General features: G+C 56.4%; 1 protein-coding gene across 1 annotated transcript; it reads left to right on the top strand.

Annotated features, from left to right (window-relative positions):
- The first annotated feature begins 1,340 nt into the window (after nucleotides 1-1,340).
- On the top strand, nucleotides 1,341-14,545 carry Ncf4 (neutrophil cytosolic factor 4). The gene is made up of 10 exons (XM_026410185.2): nucleotides 1,341-1,498; nucleotides 6,141-6,225; nucleotides 6,636-6,789; nucleotides 7,421-7,491; nucleotides 8,998-9,125; nucleotides 9,961-10,018; nucleotides 10,535-10,633; nucleotides 12,637-12,767; nucleotides 12,946-13,011; nucleotides 14,227-14,545. The coding sequence occupies exons 1-10, from the start codon at nucleotides 1,467-1,469 to the stop codon at nucleotides 14,420-14,422; spliced, it is 1,020 nt and encodes a 339-aa protein (XP_026265970.2). The 5' UTR covers nucleotides 1,341-1,466; the 3' UTR covers nucleotides 14,423-14,545.
- Nucleotides 14,546-25,502: the final 10,957 nt, after the last annotated feature.

Raw genomic sequence — 25,502 nt, 5'->3', positions numbered from 1 at the left:
CTTGATCTGTAGCCTGGACCTGGCCCAGGTCAGGCACTAAAACCTCAGCCCCGTAACACAAATCCACTCTCACGGGCTGGGGCCCACCAGCCCCGCTCACTGCCCCCTCTCTTAGAAGCTGCAAATCACACTCCTTGGTTTTGAGCTGGGATGTGTACGTCTAAAGTACCCAAACCTCGTCACCCAGCCCAGAAGGACGGCTGCTCTCGGGAGGAGCCCAGGGCTCTGGCTTGGCTGGAGCGGGGGAGCTGGGCCTCCCTGGGACAGTGCTGGGCCCGGGGCAGCTCCTCTCCTGAGACTCTGGCTCCACCCTGGGCTCCCTGCAGACCGAACAGCCAGGTGTGTGGGGGCTGTGGAAGCTCCGTGTTCACCTGCCTGTGCTGGCCGGGCACCTGCGGGCACCTGCACTGAGCTGGCCAGGAAGGCTCTCGTCACACCCCCGCGCCCACAGACGTGGAGTCCTAGAGTCTCCAGTGATCTGCGGCAGGAGCGCAGGGACGGGAGAGAGCCGACACAGAGGGGCCTGACTGGGGGTGACGGGTCAGGGGAGGCCTCAGGAAGAGGGTGACCTCCCAGCTGAGACCCAAGGAGGCAGGAGGAGAGCTTCCCGGCAGAGGTGACAGTGACACAGGACCCTGGGGAGCAGAGTTCCTGAGCACTCCAGAGACGGAGGCTGGGGGAGGAGGCTGGGGCGTTCTGAGGCCAGTAGGGTGGAGGTGTGGCCTTTCTCCTGAGCACAGGGTAGAGCAGTTGAAGAGGCTGAGCAGGGAGGGCACCTTCAGGCTTGTGATGTGAAGTCCCTGCGACTGGCAGCTCTGCCCAGGGGATTGGCTGGGCACCGGATCTCGGGCTGAGGGAAGGACAGGGCCAGGGGAAGGGGAAGAAGGGGCCTAAACCACCCTTCCCACCCCATAAGGCTGAGGCCTGCAGAGGAGCCAGGGAGGCTTCCTGGAGGAGGCGGCATTTGGGCAAAGCCTAAGGATTGACTGGCCAGGCGGAAACCCGCCTTCCGGGCCTGGGGACACGTGGGACAGAGGCCTGGCCTTGAGGGAGTGAGGTGAGATTTGAGGGACCCGAGGGTGACAAGTGATGGCCAGGTCACAGGCCCCTGGGGCTAGACCAGCAGGTGCACTGCGTCTCTGATAGAGCGGGGCTTTCTGATGCCCAGCCGAGGCCTGGCTCCAGCGACCAGCACCAAGGAAGTCAGTGGCCTCCTGCGGGCCTGGCGCCGAGGAGGGGACTTCCCCAATCGCTGTGCAGCTGGGAGTGGGGAACAGGAAGTGAGGCCAGAGGAGGAGCCGCCACCAGGGTCCAGGGCAGCGGGGTGGGGCCTCCCGGAGGCGGCTCCTGGGGACTCCCAGGACGGCAGGTCAGCAGCCGAGGTGGGGAGCTGGAGGGAGTGAGGAGGGCCCTCAGCCTGGACCAGCCGAGGGACGGGCTCCACCTGTCCCCGAGCACCCACCGCCATGGCCCTGGCCCAGCAGCTGCGGGCGGAGAGGTGAGTGGGGGTGTCCCCTCCAGCCTCCTCTGTGAGAGGCCAGGTTGAGTCAGACCTGCAACCCAGGAACCTGCACCGTGTCGTGTGACCACCGGCCTGGGGCACCAGTGTCGCGGCTTCTAGTCTGGGGCTCTTCCCTCTGCCTGGTGGCCAGCGAGGACTTTCCCATCGTCTGCTCAAATGGAGTCCTAGCCCCGTCCTGCCTCCCAATTCAGGGCTCAGCTCCCCTGCCGCCTCCTCCAGGCAGCCGTCGGGAGCTGCCCCTGCCTCCTCTGGCCCTGTTTCTGCCTGGTGCTCACACTGGCGGCATGTCACTGATGGTTGTCATTGCGGGCTCCTGTTGGAAGCAAACTCCGTGACTATTTATTTATTTATTTATTCTGGTCTGTTTGGGCCGCTCCTGGACCCTAGGATGGGGGCGACCCTGGCACTAAGTGCTCGGTGCCAGCTGCGGAGGGATCAGTGAATGCAAGTTTGAGCTGGAACCTCCTGGGTCTCTGGTCTAAAGCTGAGGTTGCACCCCTGGGCACTGAGGCCTCAGGGGACGGGGACTCCCTCAGGGTTGCAGGGAGCCGAGGGGCAAGGCTGGGGCTCCGCGCGCAGGCGTCCCAGGCCCCGGAGCCACGCTCGGCCAGCACCTGCTCAAGGCTTTGCCTGAGCTTCCGGCTGAGGGGTCCCCGGGCAGGGGACAGCAGGTGACATCGGGGAGAGGGTGCTCGTGTGAACCCCCAAGGATTCCCAGAGAAAGGCCAGACTGGGGCCTGGTGGGGAGGGGGCCGTGGTGGAGCTGGGGCTGGGGGGAAGCCGGGGTGGAACTTCCAAGGTCCAGGTCTCAGAGGGACGTGTAGGGGACGGGGGGCATCAGGAGGAGCTGTCGGGGATGGGGCCATCACAGTGGCCTTCCGTGGTCACTGAGGGTGGTGCTGGGGCCTGGTGACACCAGCCGTCTGCCCAGCCAGGCCCCTCTTCCTGACAAGCTCTGGGGGGGGGGCCGACACGCACACTAGAACCCTCCGGAAACTGCAGCTGGTGGGACTCGGGCCACTTCCTGCTTCTTGAGACGCAGGCTTCAGGAGATGACATCAGGGGCTGTGTGCCTGTCCCCATTCTGTCCCTGATACAGGTGCCCTCGACCCTCAGTGGGGGACGGGCTGCCCCCCACCACGTCACGGGGCCCTGTAGCCAGGCCCGGGGGGCCACTGGCCTCCGGCTCCTGCAGTGCCTCTCCTGAAAGGGGTCCTGCGTGGCTCTGCTTGAGGCCAGGGCAGAGGACACACAGGGGACAGCTTCACCCAGTGGGAGGCTCTAGACTCTGAGGTCAGAGATGGACGAGGGGGCCACCCTGGGCCCCGCCAGCTCCCGGCCTCCCCAGTCCAGGCCCGAAGTGGGCTTTTCAGGAATAGCGCCTCCGCACACTGAGCCCCGGCCCCCGGCCCCGCAGACTTGGGTGGGGGTCACCGAGGGAGTGGCCACTCCTGGGAGGCTTCCAACTTGGTTCCCGGTTCCCGTGCCCAGTCCCCATGCAGCAGGCTCCTGGCCACAGTCACCCACCTGTGTGCGCACTCGCTAAATCAGACGGAGGTCACCGCTGTGCGTTGAGCACCTACTAAGTGCCTGGTGCCGGTCTGCACACTGAGCACAGTCCCTGCCCTCCCTCCTGAGGACCTCCAGCCTGGGCTCCTTACAGATGGACCGTGTGGCCATCCAAAGACACAAGAGCCTCGGGCACCTCTGTTTTATAGCACGTGCCAGAGGCCAGAACGTGTGAGGCCCTTTCCCAAGGTCCCCGCTGACAATGGCCTTGGGGAAATTGGGTCTTCATCTTTGCAGGCCTGGACCTGAGCCTGGACCCCTCTGCTCTGCCTCTGCCTGCCTGACCTGTTCTCCACCCCCTCCATCCCCAGGGAAAGTCAGGCGGGAAGGCCCTGGAGAGTGGCACCTGCCACTCAGCCGTTTCTGCCTAGGCTCTGGGCTCAGCCACGCCCACTTCCCCCCCAGTTCCTTCTACTGGCCTTGTGTGGCTCTGGGCCTTGGCACGTGCCATCTCCCTGTCCTGAAAGGCCTTTCCTGCTGCCCCTTGGCCAGCTCCTCTTTGCGATCCCTGGCGCTGCTCCTTGGTGAAGCCCTCCCGACCACCCTCAGCCTGCGAGAGCCCGTTTTGCCTTGGAAGCTGGGAGGTCCAACGAACTGTGTCTTAATGTGGCTGTGCCAGTGTCAGCCCTGGGGTCAAGGCTGCATGGAGTTTGCTGGGTCATTACTGCAGCTGGGGAGAGGATGGGGTCATCTGTGTTCCCATAGCCAGCTGCTGGGAGGGCCTGAAGGATCGAGAGGAAACGCGGGAGCCAGCCTGCTGGGGCTCAAATCCTGGCTTCTTTGGGCAGGTTAATCAACCTCTCTGTGCATCAGTTTCCTCGTCTGCCAAAGGTGACACTGTCTTGGAGGAGGGCCCTGTGCCCGGTGCCCACTCAGGAAACGTGGACTGGAGGGAGTCTTGCCCAACCTGCCCTTCCAGTTCCTTCCGGCCCCACCTCTGTCTTATTGCAGATGAAATTCGCAGCAGCCCTGGGGAGAAGTGGGGGGCAGCGTGTCCCCGGGGTGTCGACTCGGGGCAAGGCGGAGGCCAGTGGGACAGTCACCAGCAGCCAGAGGCGCGCGAGCTGGGGGGTTCATCTGCACCTCGGTCACTCTTGGTGGCAGCTCCTGGGTGCTGAAGCAGCCCCCCACCCTGGGAGGACCAGGTCTCTTGGGGACGGTCGGGGACACCTGCGGGCCTTGGGCGTGGCAGCGCCTCCCTGCTTCATGGTTTGGCTTCTCCGTTTCTGTCTGTTGACAAAGGGCAGGACTCAGCGGCTGAGTGTCTGTCCCCTCTCCTGGGCCGTTTTCCTGGTCACTGCTCACTGATGGCTCTTCCCTGGGGTTCGGAGACATAGGAGGTGACATAGGAGGTGACGGAGGCTGTTACTTCTGCCACTGAAGCCGAGCCCCCCAGCCCCCTGTTCTCCAGCCCTGCCCCCGCCTCCTGCTGGGTGTTGACCGGGCCCCCCCGTGGGGCTCTAGAACAAGCCTGCCCCTGGCTGAGCCCTGCACCCTGCTCCTCCCGCTCCCGGTCAGAAGGCGTCACTCTTGTCACTGGTCTTCCTCCCCCCCCAGTGCCCACACCCTGCTGGTCACAATAGGGACAACTCACAGCTGGGGAGTGCGTTAGGCTGCAGGGAAAGAGGAACTGACCTGGCTTCAGCAATGACCAGGGGTTTGTTTGCTCAGACGACAAGAAGTCCAGAGGGAGCCACAGCTGGTCCTCAGCTCAGTGACCTCAGGATCCGCAGCTCAGAGATGCTTCTGCCTCACAAATGCCCTGGGGCAGCTGCAGATCCAGATGTCACACTTGCTTTCATGGAAAGAGCCTCGTCCATCCCTCCAGACCAGGAAAGCCAACACTCTCCAGAGGCTCCTGGACTAGGTCGTCTCTCAGCTCTCATGGGCTGGGACGGGTCACATGGCAGCTCTGAGCTGCAGGGGGGCCGGGGACAGGAGGGAGCCTGCTGCCCTTGAGGATGGGCACGTGGCCACTCTGAACAAAGGGACACTGATGAGCCAGGAAGAGCAGGGGACACAGCGAATGCGAGCAGCATCTGCCAGGTGCTGTCCCTTGTGTCCCCTGCTTCTGTCCCTGCTGTTGGCTCAGGCCTGAATCCTCTCCCTGTTGTCCCTTGAGGAGCTCCCAGGGGCGCGGTGTCCCCTAACACTGCCTCTGACCCTCTCCACGGGGGCCTGCACCTCCTCGCGGGAACTTGCTGCAGTTCCCTGCCCGACACGGGGACCCCCCTACTCTTCAGCCTCAGATGGCACCAGGTTCTGCCCGCACCAGACCCGGCCCCCTCCTCCGGCTCAGAGCCTTAGCACATGCTGTCCCACTGCCGGGCACACCCTCCCCGGCTCACTTGGTGGCTTCCTGTGTGACTGCCTAGACCTGGCTCAGAGGCCACCTCCTCTCTGTGGACTTCCCAAGCACAGCAGGATCAGCCCTTCTCTCTGGAGTCTGGATCTGTCAGCTTCGTGGTACTGTCAGGAGATACCCGGGTGCTCAGCTTATAAAACGAAAAGGCTCCCGAGTCGGAGGCCTATTCCCAGGCTGTGGCCCCACTGCCCAGGGCCCTGGTGACGGCAGCACATGGCAGCAGGAGCCGTGGCACAGCCAACCACTGATGTCATGAACCAAGCGGAGCCAGAGCGCAGGGCCCCGCAGTCCCCTTGGAGCACGTGTCCCACCCTCCTGTCCCAGGATGGCCCCTGGGCCTCATCCCAGGTCCACAGCACCCAGTCGGGCCAGCTGAGGGACCAAGCCTTTAACAGATGTCTTTGGGGGCCTCTGTCCGGGCTGTTTGCCTGGACCCAGGCCTAGCAGGGCCGGGCACGGAGGAGGCCTGACCCTTGCTGAGCTCACTGTAGAGCCACCTGGGAGACGGCGTCCGGCTGGTGACACCTGGTCCCCCCCAGCTCCCTTGCACTCTGTGCCCAGTGCAGTGACAGCCAGGCACGGGCAGGGGTGCTGGCGGGGGAGCGCAGGGTACACCCTGCCTCGCGCCCCGTGGGCCTGGGGCACCTCAGGGTGATGATCGCACCCTCCCCTCTGCCTCCTCAGTGACTTTGAGCAGCTTCCGGACGACGTGGCCATCTCAGCCAACATCGCCGACATCGAGGAGAAGAGGGGCTTCACCAGCCACTTTGTAAGAGCCCGCCCTGGTCCTTCGCCCTCTGACCTCTGAACCTTTGCCCTCTGACCTCTGGACCTCCACTTTCATCCCTCAGCTTCTACCTCAGTGATTCTCAACAGGACCCATTTTACCCCTCGGGGACATTTGGCCATACCCCGAGACCTTTGGTCTCTTACCTCTTTTTGGGCAGGGCTGCTTGCTACTGGCATCTAGTGGGTAGAGTCCTGGGTTGCTGCAGCCCAGGGGACAGCCCAGTGAAGAACTATCCAGCACCAATGTGGCACTGAGGCTCAGAGAAACTGCTGCCTCTCCAGGACCTCTGAGCCTCCACCCTCTGAGCCTCCACCCTCTGAGCCTCCACCCTCTGTCTTTTGGCTTCTTTTCCTGACCTCGATGCCCTCCGGGGCCTCTGTCCTCCTTAGGTTTTTGTCATCGAGGTGAAGACAAAAGGGGGATCCAAGTACCTTATCTACCGCCGCTACCGCCAGTTCTATGCCTTGCAGAGCAAGCTGGAGGAGCGGTTCGGGCCAGAGAGCAAGACCAGTCGGTTCACCTGCAGCCTGCCCACGCTCCCAGGTAGGCTGGCCGCTCCCAGGGTGCTGCCTGCCTAGCCAGGCCCAGCCCCGGGCGGCGCCCTCGGGGTCCCCTGGCAGTCTGATGTGGGAACCAGGGTTTAGCCTGTGAGCTCCCTCCTGGCACAGAGGGGCTGCCAGCCTCCCTGGCCGCGACCACCTCTCTGAACTTCGCCTGTCACACTCCTGCCTCTGGGGGCCAGGCAGGTGCCACACCTGCCTCCTGGCGGGCTGTCTGGGTGCTGGCTCCTGGAGAGGACGTCTGTCTCCTGGCTGCCCGTCACCTGTTGGCCCTGCCCCCAGAGCGCTCTTGCTTTTGAGCACTGATTCGCTCATGGCACGTGACTTAGGACCCACAGTTTAACCTTGGTGGCACCTTGGAAGGTGGCAGCTTGTGAGGTCTAGAGAATCTAATGCCGGAGAAGTGCCACCCCAGAAATCCCAGTGCCTCTTTCTGGAGGGAGTCGATCATAACGAGATGTGTGACAGCTGCTCGGGGCCTGACCATGCGTCCAGGGTGGGGGACCGCTGTCTTGGGTGACGGGGAAATGGCCGAGTACAGGCCCCGTGGCTCCTGGCGCCGTGGCCTGGGGGGGCAGCACCACTGCCAGCTCCGGGACACCTCTCCTCCTCAGTGAAGGTCTACATGGGGGTCAAGCAGGAGATCGCCGAGATGCGCATACCCGCCCTCAACGCCTACATGAAGGTACCGCGGGCCGCGCCACCTCTGCTCGGGAGGCACTGGGGGTTGGGCACGGGTGCTCCCCGGGAGTGGCTCTGGGAACAGGCCCCCTCCTGAGGTCCCCACAGGCCTGGCCTGGGGAGAGAAGCAGGGAGCTCCTGGGGCGCTGCAGTGTGAACAGGCAGACCTCTGCGCAGCGCCCAGGCCCCCAGGCCACGTCCACGCCTGGTGTCGGGTCCGTGTGGATGGGTCAGGCCTGCTCCTGAGGGGCCCTGGGAAGGCCAGCAGGTGGACGGTGGCCACAGGAGCCACACACATAGGCCTGCGTCACGGGGGGATGGCGACCAGGCTGTCCCACCCAGACGGCAAACTTGTGCCAACTAGAGAAGGTCCCGGGGGTGGCACGTCCCCTCCCTGAGCACGGGCCGCATTTCGGCTCTTCTCACTGGTCTTGGCTGGTGGCCTTGCCGAGTCTCCCACCCGCAGACCGGCGCCTCCCCATGAGGTGGGACACGGGAGGAGCTTCCTAAGAGCGTGCTCCCCAGGAGGTGGTGACACCTCGTCACCAGGGACGTGCCAGCCTCGCTCCACCGCAGCCTGGGGAAGCTAGAGGGAAGTCGTCCTGCTCACAGCCCGGGGGACCTCACAGCCCAAAGCACTGAACTCGGAGCCTTTGGTCTCGGCTCTGACGCTGACCGGTTGGGTGACTTGGGCCAGCCGGCCATCGTCCCCAGAGAGGCCTTGGTTTTCTTACCTACAAACGGGCAGTCTGGCCTGGCGGAGGGCAGCTGGGGGGATGCTCTGAACCCCAGGGCCCGTCTTAGCCACCAGAGGCCCAGGGGAGCCTCTCTCTGCCTGTGTGTGTCCCGTTGGGCTCCTGGAACCCTGGGTCCTCAGTGCAGGAAGCTTCGCCGTGTCAACAGCATCCGGAGGTGGCACACCCTCAGGGACAGGAGCTGGCTGTCGCCCTGCCTGGCCCAGGCTGCTTGTTCCATGGTTAAACAGCTCTTAGAAAAGCCCCATTCACTGTCACTTCTGCCCAACTGCTGTTAACTGGAGTTACTGGGGGAACACGCCCATCTTGCCTCAACTTGAGCTCAGGGGTGAGCTTTAGCAGCTGTGACCCTGAGTGCCCCAGCTCTGTCACTTGCTAGGCTGTGTGGCCCTGAGGCGAGTCCTTTCCCTCTCTGATCCTAACTCACAGCTTATTGCGAGAGGGTCCCACTGGTACTCACTCAGCTCAGTGCCCGGCACTGTCACCTGTTGTCACTGTTGCTGCTGTTTCTGGAGGCCTGTAGCTATTTCCAGATGAACTGGTCTCAAGCCAGTGGTCCCCAGAAGCAAAGCCCGTGACATGTCACCTTCAGCCTGCTGGCTTTGAAAGAACTCTGAGCGGCTGGCTTCGATCATCAAGCCTGGGAAGCCTGAGTGGAGAGGCAGCTGAGGTCGGGGGACAGGGTGGAGCAGCAGAGCTGGGACCCGCAGGACTTTCTGCTGACCGTCCACCCTGTCCTGCCCCTCACCCTGCAGAAACTCCTCAGCCTGCCCGTCTGGGTGCTGATGGACCCGGACGTCAGGATCTTCTTCTACCAGTCCACCTACGACTCGGAGCAAGTGCCCCAGGCGCTCCGGCGGCTCCGCCCGCGCACCCGCAAAGTGTAAGTGGCTAGGACTGGACCAGAGTCCCCGCTGGGAAAGCGTCTTCTCCCTGGGAGGAGAGAGAAGGAGGAGCTCAGCTCTGCCCTGAGGCCACGCTCAGGGCTGGGGGACAGGCGAGGACCTGGGGGCTGGGAGGTGGCCCCAGGAAGATCCAGTGCCCCAGCACCCACGGGAGGTGGCTCGGGTCCTGGGTGCCCGAGGGCAGGGGGAGAGGAGAGGCAGTGGAGGGCCACTCCACGCAGACACTCCCTCCCGAGTGTCCCTGGTGGCCGGAGTCCCCCGCCGGCCAGCAGTGGACGCTGAGGCTCCTGATTCAAAGAGCCCGTCCCTCCCTTCCTGGCTTCATGGGCAGAAAATAACCCCCAAATCCAAAGCAGCTGAATAGTGGGGGGCTTCCAAGGCCAAGCGGGGGTGGGGGGACTCAGGCCCCAGCGTCAGAGGCCCGCCCTGCCTCCAGTGTCCCCTCCAGCCCGCGTCGGCAAGTGACCTCTCCCCGTGCACCAGGCTGGGTGACCTCAGTTCCAGCTGCGGCCCAGCAGTGGGCCCTGGAGCAGGGCGGTCACCTGGCTTCCTCTGCGGGGACCCTCCCTGGGGACACAGGGGAGGGCTGGTTGAAGGCCCTGAGCGCTGGGCGTCCACCCCTCCCGCCCTCCTGGGCCCTGCTTCCTGGGCCACGGGGAAGGCCCCAGCGTGGCGAGGAGGAAGGTGGCTGGCCTGGGTGCTGCACATGGCCCTGGCCCTCCGGCCGCCCGACCCTCGCAGGAGCCCCCAGCACAGGGGGGGGCTGGGCCTGAGGGAACCAGGAGGGAGGCTGACGCCCCCCTCTCTCCACAGCAAGAGCGTGTCCCCCAAGGGCCCCGGCGTGGACCGCCTGGAGGCTCCACGCGCAGAGGTACCCTGCCGCGCCCCGTCAGCCTGTGGGTCTGGGAGGTGAGGGGCTCTGCAGGAAGTGAGGGGCCGCGGCTCAGCCTCGGACACCCGGGAACTGACCGGCAAGACCAGGCAGGGGAGGGGGCCTCCCTCCATCTCCATTCCAGAGCTGGTGCCCTGCTGGGGACCGAAGCCTCAGAGATGACTCAGACCAGGTCCTGTGCTCCAGGCGCTCGTGGCCCCCGAGTGGCATTTCCAAACCCTGTGGGGGAGGGCAGCTGGGGGGGGGGAGGCCTGGGGGCCGGAGCCAGGCTGGTCTGGAGAGTCGGCCCTCCCCGCCCTGTGCATCCCACCAGCTCTGGGGGAGCGCCGTCCTGGACTCGGGGAGACCTGGGCTCCCATCCCAGCTCCTCCACCAGCCCACCGTGCCTCAGCCTCCTCCCTGAGCCTCAGTCTCCTCATCTGTAAAACAGGAGGCCCAAGCCCGCGAGGCACTTCAGGAGGGGCTCAGTGACTGTGTCCCCCGTGCTCTCCACAGGCCCTGTTTGACTTCACTGGGAACAGCAAACTGGAGCTGAGCTTCAAAGCCGGAGACGTGATCTTCCTCCTCAGTAGGGTCAACAAAGACTGGCTGGAGGTGAGGCTGGAGGCTGGGATGGGGGTGATGATGGAGGTGAGGCTGGAGGCTGGGATGGGGGTGAGGTTGGGGGTTAGGATGGGGGTGACGATGGAGGGGAGGATGGAGGCTAGGATGGAGATGAGGCTGAAGGTGAGGCTGGAGGTGAGGATGGAAGGAAGATGGAGGCTGGGATGGGGGTGAGGTTGAAGGCTGGGATGTGGGTGATGATGGAGGTGAGGATGGAGGCTAGGATAGAGGTGAGGCTGGAGGTGAGGATGGAAGGAAGATGGAGGTGAAGATGGAGGCTGGGATGGGGGTGAGGTTGAAGGCTGGGATGTGGGTGATGATGGAGGTGAGGATGGAGGCTAGGATAGAGGTGAGGCTGGAGGTGAGGATGGAAGGAAGATGGAGGCTAGGAGGTGAGGATGGAGGTCAGGTTGGAGGTCAGGATGGAGCTGAAGTCACGGAGCTGTGCTGGGCAGAGGAAGGGCTGGAGGAAGGTGCCCAGAGTCTCAGGGAAGAGATGCCATCTGAGGTCTGGAGGTTTGGGGCTGTGAGAACTCACCTGGGAGGCAGGTGCGTGCTGGGAGCAGAACATTCTGGAGCCCCTAAACCTGCCGCTGGTTCCGGGTGAAGGAGCGGGTGGCCCTGGGCAGGTGAGGGGTACTGACCTCGGCGTCTTGGTCTTGGAGGCTTCCTCAGCAGGGCCCCGCTGGCCCTGGGCCTCATAGGAGCTGTCCCTGGTGCACCCCTGGCTTCCCGACCAGATGCCCATCACCCACCCCCGGTCCACATCTTCTCCTGGGGACAGAGTCACTCGGGGTTGAGAGGCGCTGGCCTCGGACGTGGTATTTCTGGGACAGGCTGAGGCGGGGCCAGCCCCAGGGCCCCTGGCACCATGGAGGAAGCAGCCTGGTGTCCAGACACTGCAGAGCAGCACGTGGTGACCATCTAGGGGACGCGGCAGTCTCCCTTTACCCCAGCTGAGGCTCCTCCCACCTCGCGGCTGCCCCAGGGGCAGCTCGGGTCTCTCTGAAGAAAGAGGAAGTCTTCTCCCTTCCTGCTCTTTTCTAGAAAGCCCTGTGTGTCAGGAGCCCGGTCAGCCGTGGCCTCAGATTGCAGGAGGGGCAGGGCAGCAGGAAGGGTGTCTCTTTGACCCTCATTTACATGTTTGTACAGAAGGAAGGTGTCTCCTGTCAGCTTGTCCTGAAGGTCGAGGGACAAAGTGCACAAAACACCAGCCGGACCAGGTCCTGGGACTCAGGGTGTCTCAGGGATCCCCGACTGCCCCCCCACACCCCTTGTTCTCTCCCTTCCCTCTGAATTTCTTCCTTGACACCTGCCACCATCTGTCACTGTACGGTTCACCTGCTTGTCCAATGTCCCCTGCCACCCTCCAGGTCATGGGCTCTCCGTGAGGGCACAGAGGGTTACCTACACACAGCTGGGGCTCTGGGAGTCTTTTTTGAATGAATGAATGAGGTGGAAACTCTTTCCAGAAAGTTCAGGCCTTGACCTGAATTCCAAAGCCCAGCGGAGTCCCGGCTGGACAGTGGGGAGCGTCCTCACCTCCCTCTCTGTCGGCTTCTGTTACTTGTAAAAGGGACAAGCTTTGTTGGGGCGCACGTTTTTTGAGCTCCCAGCCCATGATCAGCTGGCCTCGGGGTGCGTCGCAGTAGGAACATGGGACCTGGGACCAAGCACAACCCCTCACCTCGTGGCTGGGAGCCACCTGGAAAAACAGCAGGAGGAAGGGGCGAGGGTCCCACTGTTCCCTTTAAGGTCACCCCCCCATGATCTAAGGACCTCCCCCAGGCCCCGCCCCTTAAAGGTCCACCACCTCCCAACAGCACCGTCCTGGGCACCAGGCCCTTATCCTTGGGCCTTTGGGGACATTCCGCCCTCTACAGGGGACCCAGACCTCCTCTGCTTTCTCCTGTCACATCAGGGGCCCGGGGCGCTGAGGCGTGGCCCCGCTGCCCCTTCTTTCCCACCCAGGCAGCCCCTTCCTTCCTCCCCAGGGCACGTCCCAGGGGGCCACGGGCATCTTCCCGACCTCCTTTGTGAAGATCCTCAAGGACTTCCCCGAGGAGGACGACCCCACCAACTGGCTGCGCTGCTTCTACTACGAGGACACCATCAGCACCATCAAGTGCGTGGCCGCGGGGAGGGGCCGGCCCACCCGTCACCACCTCCAAAGCCCGCGGTGGCTCCCCCTCCCTCTGGGAGCAGCCACAGTGCAGCTGTCAGACGTGGAGGTCCAGCCTCGTGCCCAGCCCACCCTGGTGCCGCCTTCCAGCCTGATGTCCCCCACCTCCTGTTGCTCTTAGGGACATTGCCGTGGAGGAGGACCTCAACAGCACTCCACTGTTCAAAGACCTGCTGGAGCTCATGAGGTGAGGGCGGGCGGGCAGGGGGAGTCCGCCTGGAGATGAGAAAGAGGGGGGACACACCTCCCGAGGGGTGGTGGGTGTCCTGCTTCCAGGTCGCCTTCTCCCGAACCCCGCAGCCTGGGTGTCCCCTCTCCATGTGACAGGAGCCCAGGAGGGAGCTGCAGAGGGGCAAAGGGCCTGGGCTGCGGTCACAGTGTGTGACTCCAGAGGTACAACTAGAACTGGGCTCTCTAACGCAACGCCTTGAACTTGGGCCCTCCACCGCCAGGGAGCTCACTGCCTTCCAAGACCCAGGTGGTGGCCGTGGTCATTTCATGGGACCGTAAGAGCGTGGTGATGCTCCTTACCATGAAAGTGAGACCGACCCGTTAGAAATGTGGAGACCCTAAGGTCAGAAAGGCCCCGGGAACGGACCACGTGATCTTTTAACTCCTCTCACTATTCCATGCACACACTCTCTCACACACACACACACACGCACACACACACGCACACACTCACACATGCACACACACGCACGCACACACATGCACACACATACACACACGCACACACGCACACTCACACACACACACACACACTCTCACACACACTCACACACACACACTCACACACACACACTCACACACACCGGGCACCATGATCAAGGCATTCGTTCTGTGGATGCCTTTTGATCGGCCACTTAGGTCACCGCCCCTCTGTGACTTTACACACCCCGTTGTGACGACCACCTTTGTTGGCACATCTGGTGGCCTGTCTGCTCACTGTCTCGTGAGGGGTTGATGGGATCAGGGTTCACAAGTCAGACTTCAGGCCCAGTGGGCCAGGTTACCCAGGAGAGTCGATGATCTTCGCCCCGCCAGCGGGTGGGAGAAAGCCACCCGCCTGCTGCCTGCACAGGACAGGTCCCGTCCTCAGCTCCACGCACGTCTCTTTCTGGGACTCTCTCTGCTCGGCTCTGTGCCCACCGAAGCCTTGCTTCTTCTTGTTTGTGACAGTTCTTAGGACAGTTCATAGCATTGCTTGCAAGACACTTCAGCCCAGTCCACTAAAGTCACGTGAAAACCCTCCTCCCCTTTAAGCCTCGGTTTCCCCGTCTGCACAATGGGCGCCTGGAGGTGAGACCTGCATGGAGCTGACCTCCTCGGGCTCTCAGATCCGGGCTGCCTCTCTGCTCACGCCCAAGGCCCCAGATGAGCCCTGACCTGTCCCCCGCAGGCGGGAGTTCCAGAGGGAGGACATCGCCCTGAACTACCAGGACGCCGAGGGGGACCTGGTCAGGCTGCTGTCGGACGAGGACGTGCGGCTCATGGTGAAGCAGGCCCAGGGCCTCCCCTCCCAGAAGCGCCTCTTCCCCTGGAAGCTGCACATCACCCAGAAGGACAACTACGGCGTCTACAGCACAGCGCCCTGAGCCCGTGGCGGCCTGGGGCGAGCGGAGGGGGCCTGGCGCCTCTGCCTTCCCCTGGGAGGAGATGAGGGCCCTTGGGAAAGACCCAGAGCACGTCTCGGACATCCCGGTTCCGAGGCTGGTGGACCAGTGGGGTTGGCCGGTGCTCATCCTACACTTACATCTGAATCCAATAAACCTTTAAAGGCCAGGTGTGGGGAAAGGGTGTGCTTTGGAGAAGAGAAAGAGGGAGTAAGACTGTTAAGTGAGCACCAGCTGTGTGCCGTTTACACCTGGCAGGGGCCTGGCTCCAGCCTCCTCTCCGGCCCCCCACTCCCTCACCCTGTCCTTGTGTGGAGAAACCCGAGTGACACCCCAGTCCTGCTCCCTGACTCCCCTTTGCCCCCACCACTCTTCTCCATTTCCTGGGATTGGCCCCCTGCTTCCTCGTGCCCTTGGGTCCCACCAGTGCCCATCTTCCACCGTGTGCCGAGGGTCAGGACTTCTCTCTGCCCTCTTCCCGCTGCTGTCCTGCAGAGGGGAGGGTCTTGGTGCCCGTTGTCTCCACTGCAGTGAAGGGTGGGGGTAGAGGCGAGGGAGGACTCTGGTCCTCAGGGAGGAGGGGAAGGCCGAGTGATGGGGTCTTCTCCGAGCTGAAGCTCCTTGCATCCAAATCCACCAACGGTTCAGCAAAAGTCGTTTCCAGAACACCAGTGAGGAGCACGGGGGACCCCCTCCCCAGCAAAATGCCATTTAGCAGATTTGAAAACCATTTAAAGTCTCCCAGGGCATAGAGCAAGGGGAGGACGAGGTGTGGCGGATCCTTCAGTCTCAGGGACAGCAGTGGAGTCTGTGGTATTGGGGCCACACGGTGCTCCTGTCCCCAACCCCAGCCTTAGGAGACGGAAGCTCCACTCCCGAGGTTTTTCCCTGCATGGGTGCAGCCAAGGAGGTAGGGCTCCGTCTCCCCTCGTCTCCTCTAGCTGCACCCCAGAAGAGGCAGGCCGCCTGTGTCTCCTGTCCCCACAGCCCTGGATGGCAGGGGTTTGGGTCCAGGCAATCACGGCTAAGAGGAGGGGGTTCCCTGGGGCCGCCATGACACAGCACCGTGGAATGGACACCCGAACAGAAATCTATGGCCTTACGGTTCTGGAAGGTAGAAGTCCAAGATCCAAGCGTCCATAGCCTCCTTTCTCCGTGGAACCTGCAGGGAGATCCTTCCTCAGCTCATCCTAGCATCGACGGTCTGCCGGCCGCCTTGGTCATTCCTCAGCTGGTGCCTGTACCATTCTGTCCCCACGTGGGTCTCTCCCCGTGTGTCTTCACTCCGACTTTCCTCTGTGTGCATCTGTCTCTGGGTTCTCCTTCCCCCTTTTTAGAAGGACACCAGTCATATTGAATGAGGGCCCTTTCTAATGACCTCATTTCAACTTGATTGCCTCTGTCAAGACCCTATTCCAAATAAGGTAACTCCAGGGTACCAGGGGTTAGGACTCCAGCAAGCCATTTTTTATTTGAACATATTAATTAACCCACAACACTCACTCTGTCTGCCCAGCTTCTGCTAGAAGGGCACAGAGAAGCCAGACAAGGAATACGGGACTCTATAACTCTCTTATGGGACGGAGGTCCCTGCCAAGAGGGGCAACCTGAGAAGATCAAGGGACACCATCCCTCACTTTAGTGCCCACTGGAAAGAGGATCTTGTTCCAGGAGAAGCGAGCTGACCTTCCCACCCCAGATCTAGTGTAGCTCTGCAGAAACTTTGACCACAGAGAGAAAAAGACTTTAAGGGTGGAGAATTCCATAGCTTTACCTGAGGGAACTGAGTTTATTTGGAAAGGAGACTGGAGAAGTTGTCAGCAACAATGGGAATCCTGATGGGCAGCAATTAAGAGATGCTGATCACAACAAATGAAACGTGAAGGCCAGAAACAGAATGAGGATCCAGGGAAAGACACAGGCAAGAATAGCTTTTCTAGGATCACAGTCATCTTTGGGGGTGGAAGGAGACTGTGTCCATGGGTGGCACCCGCTGGGAGAGATCAGAGTGGAAAGCCCTGGCAGACTTGAAAATAATTCTGCAAACCCCACATACTTCCATCAGCAAAACACACCAGGCTGACTGCTCGTGGGCTTAAACATGAACTCTGACCAAACAATGAGTATGATTCCTAAGAATCTCTTTGCAAAGAGATTCTTAGGAATCATACTCATTTCCTATTGGTCAGGAAGACTGTGAGTAGGGCATGCCCAAGGCTGCTTGCTCTCCAGAGTGGCTGGAGAAAGGAGCTCTGAGATCCAGACTCCTGATCACACATGGCGCAACATTATAAGCACCCTGTGCTATGTGAAAGCAGTCTCCAACCCAAACACACAGTCCAAAGTGAAAGGTAAACTCTAACTAGCCAAGGGGTTTAAGACAACTTTTCACTAATAAGTGACTTATTTAAATCCAAGCCAACACCTAGGAACATAAGTAATAAAAAAAAAAACCCCAACAAAAACCAAGGAGGAAAATTCTGAACAGGGACATCAGAGGCTGCACACTGTGGGTGAAAATAGACTTCAAAAATTAGTTCATCCAAGTCACTAAATAGATAAACATAGACTATGAAATTAGTTCAGCCAAGACATGAAACAAATGAACAATTGACCAAACAGTAATGCCAACATTGAGTCTTAGAGGGAGGCGGAAGAATTATTATCTAAATTTGCTGCAATTTATCATCTAAAATGCTTGGTTCTCAACAAAATATTAAGAAAGTTACAAAAAAGAGGAGAGTATGAACCATTTATAGAGGGGTGGGAAGAAGCCGGCAACAGAAACTGCCTTTGAGGGTGGTCCAGATGTTGCAAACAAGGACCTCAAAGCAGGTGTTATAAGCATGTTTCAAGTACCAAATAAACCATGTTTAAATAATTAAAATAAGGTATAGTAACAATGACTCAGCAAGTATAGAATATCAATATGAAGACAGAAATTATTTTGATTAAAAAAAACAAATTGAAATTCTAGAATTAAAAAGTTTAATTATTGAAATGAAAACCCCACTAGATTCTCAGCTCTAAATTTGAGTTGGTTAAAGAAGAAATAATCACACTGAGAGATTGATCAATAGAGATTATGCAATCTTAAGAAAAAAAGGCATGGAGAATATTAGCAAAGCCTCAGAAGAATGCAGGACGCCATTAAGTGAATCAACATATGTATAATGACAACACCAAACAGAACAGAGAGAGACAGAAATAAGATTGGAAGAGGCAATGGTTGAAAACTTCCCAAATGTCAGGAAAAACATCCATCTAGACACCCAAAGAGCTCAAAAAGATCCAGCTACACAGGCAAAGAGAGCCACACCTGGACATCTCATTGTCAAAATATAGGAAGTCGACTAGAAAGAGAAAATTTTGAAAAATAAAATAAAATAAAAGACTCATTGCATAAAAAGGAACCACAATAAAGATGAATAACTGACTTCTTATCTGAAACAATGGAGGCCAAAAGACAATGGCATAGTGTATTCAACATGCTGAAGGAAAAAGCAACCAAAAGTCTTAGATATGCAACAAAACTATCCTTCAAAAATCAAGGTGAGATTTTTAAAATTTCAAGATTAGTTAAAACTGAAAGAATTCAGACCTGCTTTACAAAAAGTATTAAAAGACATTCTTCAAGCTGAAATGAATTGATCCAAGATAATAATTCAAACACACACACACACACACTCACAAATGTGTGTGTACACCAAGAGTTCTGTTATACAGTTCTATAATTTTGTAGTTAACAATAAAGTATATTTCCATATTTGTTTTTCCTTCTTAACTGATTTAAAAATAAATTACATAACAACATCTATAAAATTGTACTGTTGGACCTATATCATCCAGAAATGTAATATATTTGATAATAACAACACAAAGAAAGGGGTGAGAATCAAGTTTCCATGGGGTAAGGAAATGACACTTATTGTCACTTCAGTCCATAGGAAGAAATAATCATCATTAAAAGTAGTAAATCGGAAGACCATATATACACGATATGTATTTATATTTATAAATCTGTGCTCTCCTTTCTTCTCTTGTATTCTTTAAAAGACATAGACTATGTAAAGCAATAATTATTGCAGCATGTTATGGGGGCTGTGCTACATGGATAGTTGTGATATGCCTAAGAATGACAGAAGATGGGGAGGGGATGGAGGTACTTGAGTAAATAAAGTCTCTATATCTTATTGGAATTCAGTCAGCACCTCCCTGAACTATGTCCTGACGATCTGGTATGAAAGTTCCGGAGCCACTGCTGAGAGCTAAGAATATAGCTCCAGACAGTCCTCCAAGACACTGAAGTCACCGCCATGATACATGTATCATTGTCAGGCTGCCACTCAACTGCCCCAACCTGGGGCCTAAGCAGCAGAAGCACAGTTTAAATGTTCTGCTACAGTTTAGATGGTTTGTCTCCCAGAGTTCCGTGTTGGAAGCTTGGTCCCCAGTTTGTTAGTATTGGGATGGGGTCCAGTGGAAGGTAATTAGGCCCTGGGGTCTCCAACCTCCTGATGGATTAAGGCAGGTCTTGCAGATGGGGGTGGGTCTCCAAGAGTCAGTTCTTAGGAGAGAGGTTGTTAAAAGGCAAGGCTGCCCCGACACACATGTGTCTGTTCTCCTTTCTGCTTCTCTACCGTATCAGGACACAGCCAAGGTGGTGGGGCATGGGGGTCTCCCCAGGATGCCAACACCAAGCTGTTTGGATCTTCCAGCCACTAGAACTGTGACTCAAATTTATTTACTTATAAAGTATCCAGCCTCACATATTTTGTTATGGCAACCCCAAACAAGAACACACGCATACGCGCGGGTATACATACACACAGATGTGTGGGTGCATGTGTGTGTGTGTGTACATCTGTTGAAACACAAAATGCAGTTGATTGGTTAGATAGGATATTACACTAGTAAACTGGAAGATAAAACTAAAGAAACTACCCAGAATATAATATCTAAAGATAAGGAGTTGGAGAATATGAAAATGAACTAAAGAGATAAAACAATAAGAGATAGTTTTTTTTTTTAATCAAATCTTAGTGGGAGCAGTATCTATAACCCCAGCTACTCAGCAAGCCAAGGCAGGAAGACCACAAGTTTAAGGCCAGGCTGGGAAACTTCAAGAGAACCTGTCACACAATAAAATTTTTATAAAGCTGGGGATAGTTAAATGATAGAGCATGTGCCCAGCATGCTTAGGACCCTGGGTTTGATGCCCAGCATCACACATACACAAAAGAAATTAAAAAGCCAAATCTAAGAAAAAGAAAATGTAGAGAATAATGGGAGGTGATTTTTCAGATGTGACTTTTCAAAACTAAAGACAAACTCAAATCTGTAGATATGCAGATAAATAAGAGCTGATCCATAACCAGCTGAAGAACACCAAAGTCAAACATGAAAGTTCAGGGCACTATAAAACAAGAGTAATTAGGATAATAAGCAAAATTCTCAACAGAAATGATGGAAGGCAAAGTTGAGATAATTATATCTTCAATTTTTTGAGAAAAAAACCTTTTAATCTAGAATTTATACCCAGAAACACTATCTTTCAACAATGGGAGTGAAATAAAGACACATACAAAGACTGAGAATTTGCCACCAAGAGACCCAAGTTTAAAAATCTTGATGTTTAAATTGTTTTTAATTTTTATTTATTCAGTATCTTTGGTGGTGGTGGGAGGGATTGAACCCAGGCCTCGAGTGCTCTACCACTGAGCCACTTCCCCCAACCCAAAGAGTACATTTAAAGTACACCTTCAGGAAGGAAAACGGTCCTAGAGGGATGCTCTGAGACACAAGAAAAATGATAATCAAAACAAAGGTAAGCACACTGTATTGTGTGGACTAAGCTGAGACTGGATTATATTTCCTTCCCTGCCTTGACCCAGATTAGCGTGGGCCAGAGGGACGTTTTATGGGAGGTTTGGAGGCTGTGAAGCAGCAGCCAACTTGCCCTTAGTGTAGGATAAGAGATGCTCCTCCAGATCATGAAACTACAGATGACCAAAGTCAAAGAGAAGATCAGGAAAGCAGGCAGATAAAGTCGAATCCACCACAAAAGAACAGCCCTTACGATGATAGGCAGGCTTATCCACGACGCCCCCACGGCAGGTCCCAGCTCCTGCAGCTCTTGTGAATTGTCCCTGTCCTGCCTGGGCCAGACTGTGTGTTTAGCTCCACGACCAAGGTGTCAGCTGCCTCCGCAGGTCACGGGCACAGGACTCCTGGAGTCAGTGAGAGCCTGGGTGGCTCCAGCTGCCCTGCCTTCAAAGCTGGCTTCTCCTTCCTCCTCCCCTCCCACCCTTCATCTCATTTTGACTGATTGGCAGAACTGACCCGGATGCAACGGCTCCATGTTCACAGCTGACCAGCTCCCACCCCTGAGGAAGGTCAGACTCCCCAAATAGGTCTCTGGTTCCATCTTTTCATGTCTCTCCTGGTGATTCTGCTTCTTTGATCACACTCTGACTGAATGTGTCACTCAGCTTTCTGTGGCCGTGATGAACACCTGGGGTGAATGACTGAGGGGAGGAGGAGGGACCCATCTCAGCTCCTGGTATCAGAGGTTTCGGTTCATGTCCGTCAGTCCCGTTGCTTTGGGCCTGAGGTGAGGCCAAACATCACAAGGGAAGGATGCGAGGAGGAAAGTGCTTGGCTCATGGAAATAAGGAGGGAGGGAGGGAGGGAGGGAGGGAGGGAGGGAGGGAGGGAGAACCAGGGGCAGATACAGTCTCTAAGGTCATGCCCTCGTCACCCACTTTCTCCAATCATGTCCTGCCTAGAGCAACACCCCCCATATTTCATTGAGCTGCCAATGGTTTACTCCACAGATGGGGTCAGAGCCCCCATGATCCAGTCACTTCCCAGTAACCTCACCTCTGAACATGGCTGCATTGGGGACCACACGAGTCTTTGGGGGGCACTTCACATCCAAACCCTAACACGGACACATTTGTGTGTGAATATAAATTTACATTGTTAGTATAAAGTAACAGCAGGGTCTCATCTGCAAGGTTAAAAAAAATTTAAAAAGAAAGAAGTTGGGTGCAGTGGTACAGACCTGTCCTCCCCGCCACTCAGGAGGCTGAGACAGGAAGATGACAAGCTCAAGACCAGCCTTAGCAACCTAGTGAGGGCAACTTCAAAGTAAAAAAAATGAAAAAGGTAGGGAATTTATCTCAGCAGTAAAGCATCGATGCTGGGTTCAATCCCCAGTACAAACAAAAACAAAAATCCACTTGTAATGTCAAACTTGCTTAACATTAGACTTTGCCAAATTGAATATGCATGGTGAAATTTCAAAGAAAATTGTTCAAATAAAGAAACAGAACACATAGTACTGAGATCAAAATGGATTAGAAGAAAATTATTTAAAAGGAGGCAAGAAAAAGAACTAGGATTCAAAAGGCAAGTTAATCACAATAAACACATTTATCGATTATTTGAATCAGACTCAATGCACCAAGTAAAAGATTATAGATTGGATTTTTTTGAAAAAAAAACTAACTCTATGTAGTGTCATATACACAACAGACTCACATAAAATAAAACTCAAGTGTAGATAAATGTGTTCTGGCAACTATTGACCAAAAGAAAGCCGATTCCTCTGTCGTATCTACAGTCAACAACCAAACCTCACTTGGTTCCAGTCTTTGACCCTGAACAGGATGGTCACGCTTGCCAGCCCACGGCCGTGTTATTCCCTTATATTTTTATGATTTTTCTTGGGATAATCTTAGATTTTACATATCCAAAGTAAGAAAATGGCCAAACTGAAGGTGGAAAAGCTTTCGTCCGTAATGACGTCCTGAAGGCTGCACCTGTGGACTTGCTGCATCTGTGGACCCTGGGGCTGATGAACTGGCAGCTGGACGAACCCTCCGCAGAATGGCGGACGAGGGCCCCATTGGTGCAACCCTGTGAAGCCTGTAGGTGTGCTGGGTGCCACCAGTACTCACAGGTGACATTGGAAGTAACTGGGAAAAGCCATCATCCACCGTGTTTGGAAGGAGTACGACATTTGTCATCTATTTCTAGGCAAACAGGACAGTATGGGCACCCAGACAAAAGTTTCATGACTAATTAATAACAATGTAACGCCTGTGGCGCCAACTCTGTGCAGGCATTCTGGACCTGAAAGAGCAACTGTGAGACTCAACTGTGAGCAACCGGAGACTGCTGCATGCTCCTGATCTCCTGGTGGAAAGCCACGTTCTGACCCTGGTTTCCCCCCTGTACGAAATGGGTGCACATAGTCTGTGTTCAAGGCTTAGAGGAAGAGCAGACACCTTTGGGGGCTATGTTCTTGCTACAGAGAGCCTCAGACTCCTGCGGGAGTCCGCCTTCACCATGGCCAGAGTCCGGAGGGAGGCTGACGCTCCCCAGAGGACGGCGGCTGGAAGGGTGTTGACGCACCAGCCTTCCCTCGAGGCGCCAAGGCTTTTGCGTGACTAATGAGAAGATGGTGACAGAGAACTTCACTCTTACACCGTTTACCAGCCAAAAGTGTGAGTTAGAGGAACTGATACCGAAGCGTGGGCTGAGCCCGTGACTCATCTGTTCTTGGTGCGATGGTGAAATCGTTGGCGAGTGTCGATAAGGGTTGGTGGGTCATCAGATGATAACGATGACACAGGAACACCACGGGAACGTCCTGTCGATAAGGTGGCGGGTGACTGACTGGTTACCGAGTGGAAGATGTGCAGTGGGTGACAGTGGGTGATAAGGACAAATGGCCCAAAGAGAAGCAGACTTCTTAGGTAGGAATCTGGGAGAAAGGCACAAGGGGGAAGGAGTCACTAACGGGCTCTGGGTTTCGGGGTGCGTCTTCAGCTGTGGCTCGTGACCCACCATCCGGCGTCCAGGAGGAAAATCGCGGCACCCTTGGAATTGAACCATGCCGGGGGCTTGGTAAGGATTTGGACAAAGACACAGCCAAATCGCAGGAGGACTTCTATACCCAGAGATGACTACGTCCCTGGGCCCAGTGGGATGCAGGGAGGAAGTGGTTACAAAACCCGGAAGGCGAGGGCCACCTAAAGAGGACCAGTGACATTCGATGGTGGACATGGTCAGCCCAAAGTAACCTGTAGAGGACTACATACCCGTCCTCGCTGCCCTTCTTCCTGCTGGTCTCCCCCAGGGGGGAGTCCTCATTGCCAATCTAGACTGGAAGCCATGGAGAGGGGACATCACCATCCACACAGGCCAGCTCCCTGGGGCAGAGACGTGACTCACAAGAACGCTCATGAACACTGCACCTGTGGACTTGCTGAGCATCATCTGAGGGACCCTGGCAGCTGGACAAACCCTCTGCAGAGTGGCGGAGGAGGGCCCCCTTGCTGAAACCCGGTGGAGCGTGTCTGGTGTGCTGGGAGCCATTGACACTCACAGGGGACACTGGGAGTAACTGGGAGAAACCAACATCCACCATCTTTGGAGACTTTGGCCAAGTCACATGTTCCGCCATTTACCACCCACTTTTGTCCTTTGCCCAAGTTCTATGTCCCCGAGACAGGGACCATGAAAGTCCCATCAGGGGCGATGCTCTTACAGCGGCCATCATACACACTCACTGAAACCTAGGACCAGCTGCTGCCGGTGTTCTCTGTGCACAGTAGTGGGGGGCCAGGCGTTAACAGTACCCCTGGTCGTCATGTCCCTGCCTCTGCGCCTGGTCAAGGTCCACAGCTGGGCACTCTGGCCACTTCTTCCCAGCATGCATTTCATGTTCCTTAACTCCCTGCCGGGTTACGGGTCAGATGGGGATCTGAGTTGGTAGTGGAGGAGGGGTCAGACGGGGCAGGACACCAGACAGGAAACAGGAAGCAGGTTTGTTTGGCTGCAGCCAGGTTCGGAGGGAAGAGCTTCACTGTCACCAGTTCACCCCCCTGAACCCCGAGTTCAGGCAGTTTCAGGACCTTCTCCCCAGTGTGTAAGGGAGGGGCTCAGAAGCTCACAGTCTGCAGAGTTCACACAGAAGCAGCTTTTTCCTTCACTGTCCTGGGCAACTTAACCCTTCAAGGACCACAGCTGAGAGGGGGAGAGCTTCTCCCCCGTCTCCCTCCCCCGCCCGCTGTCACCGCGGAGCCCAGTTGGCGACTCTTCTTTTCTCTCTGAAAAGGGAACATCTCTGTGAGGCTCCGGCCCAAGGCCAGGGGCCTGGTTAAGAGAATCCGTTGTTCTTACCACACTCTGCATTTGCAGTCACACTTCCCTTGGAAACCTTTACAGATGGTCCCCTATATACATATATTTATGACAGTTCATAAACGTGTGTGAAAAGACTCGTAAAGGGGTGTTGGGAACCTGGAGTGCTGATCTCCTTCAGGTCCGGGACCAAATTTAGTTATTGTAAGATAGAGCCCCAGGACACAGGAAGCTCAACTTCACTGAAGTCTTCTGTGGAGGTCCTTTTGCTGATAGTCCCAAGATCAATTAGGGTGGAGATTTCTGGAGGAGCTTAATGAAGATTTTCTATGGAGGAGGGGGTGCCACTATGGTAGAGTGGCCCGGGCTTTGTTCCTGTGGCATCTGAGCCCTCACTAGCCTGTGTATATCACCTCACCTCAGTATCCCACCGGTCAGGACTGCTGGTTAAGGAGACACCGGAGACCCCAGGGCGGGCGACAGAGGCACCTGGTCTCCTTTGTGTGCAACAACCTCATCTCCCCTTGGTGACAGCAGTTGCTCCAGCCAACACACCAACCCTTTCTCCACCTCTTGGCTCCATGGCACAAGGACTTTCAAATGGCTCTGGTTTCTTAATGGGTCACATTGCTATGTCTCCTGAATTTTAATATTGCCATTCAGTTGTAAATTCAATTGTGATCATCTTCTCTGGATATCAATTTTTAGGGAGTGTGCTTTTAAATCTCTAAAAGCCTGCGGTGTTTTTTAAACGTTTTTGCTAAATATAACCAACAGAAAGTGCGTAAAAAGAAAAATATCTGGAAATGAACAAGCTAAGTTTCCAAAATCAGAAGCAAAAATAAGGGATAATCAAATTAGCTCAGAGAAAGAAGAAATGGATAATAAAGATGACCACAGAACCTGA

This window comes from Urocitellus parryii, chromosome 5, assembly GCF_045843805.1.
Source record: "Urocitellus parryii isolate mUroPar1 chromosome 5, mUroPar1.hap1, whole genome shotgun sequence".
Lineage (NCBI taxonomy): Eukaryota > Metazoa > Chordata > Mammalia > Rodentia > Sciuridae > Urocitellus > Urocitellus parryii.
This window is presented reverse-complemented; position numbering and strand designations above follow the sequence as displayed.

Coding starts and splice junctions, on each gene's coding strand:
- Ncf4 (XM_026410185.2), top strand. CDS start 1,467: ATGGCCCTGGCCCAGCAGCTGCGGGCGGAGAG. Junction 10,019..10,534: donor TGGAGGCTCCACGCGCAGAG/GTACCCTGCCGC, acceptor TGCTCTCCACAG/GCCCTGTTTGACTTCACTGG. Junction 10,634..12,636: donor TCAACAAAGACTGGCTGGAG/GTGAGGCTGGAG, acceptor CTTCCTCCCCAG/GGCACGTCCCAGGGGGCCAC.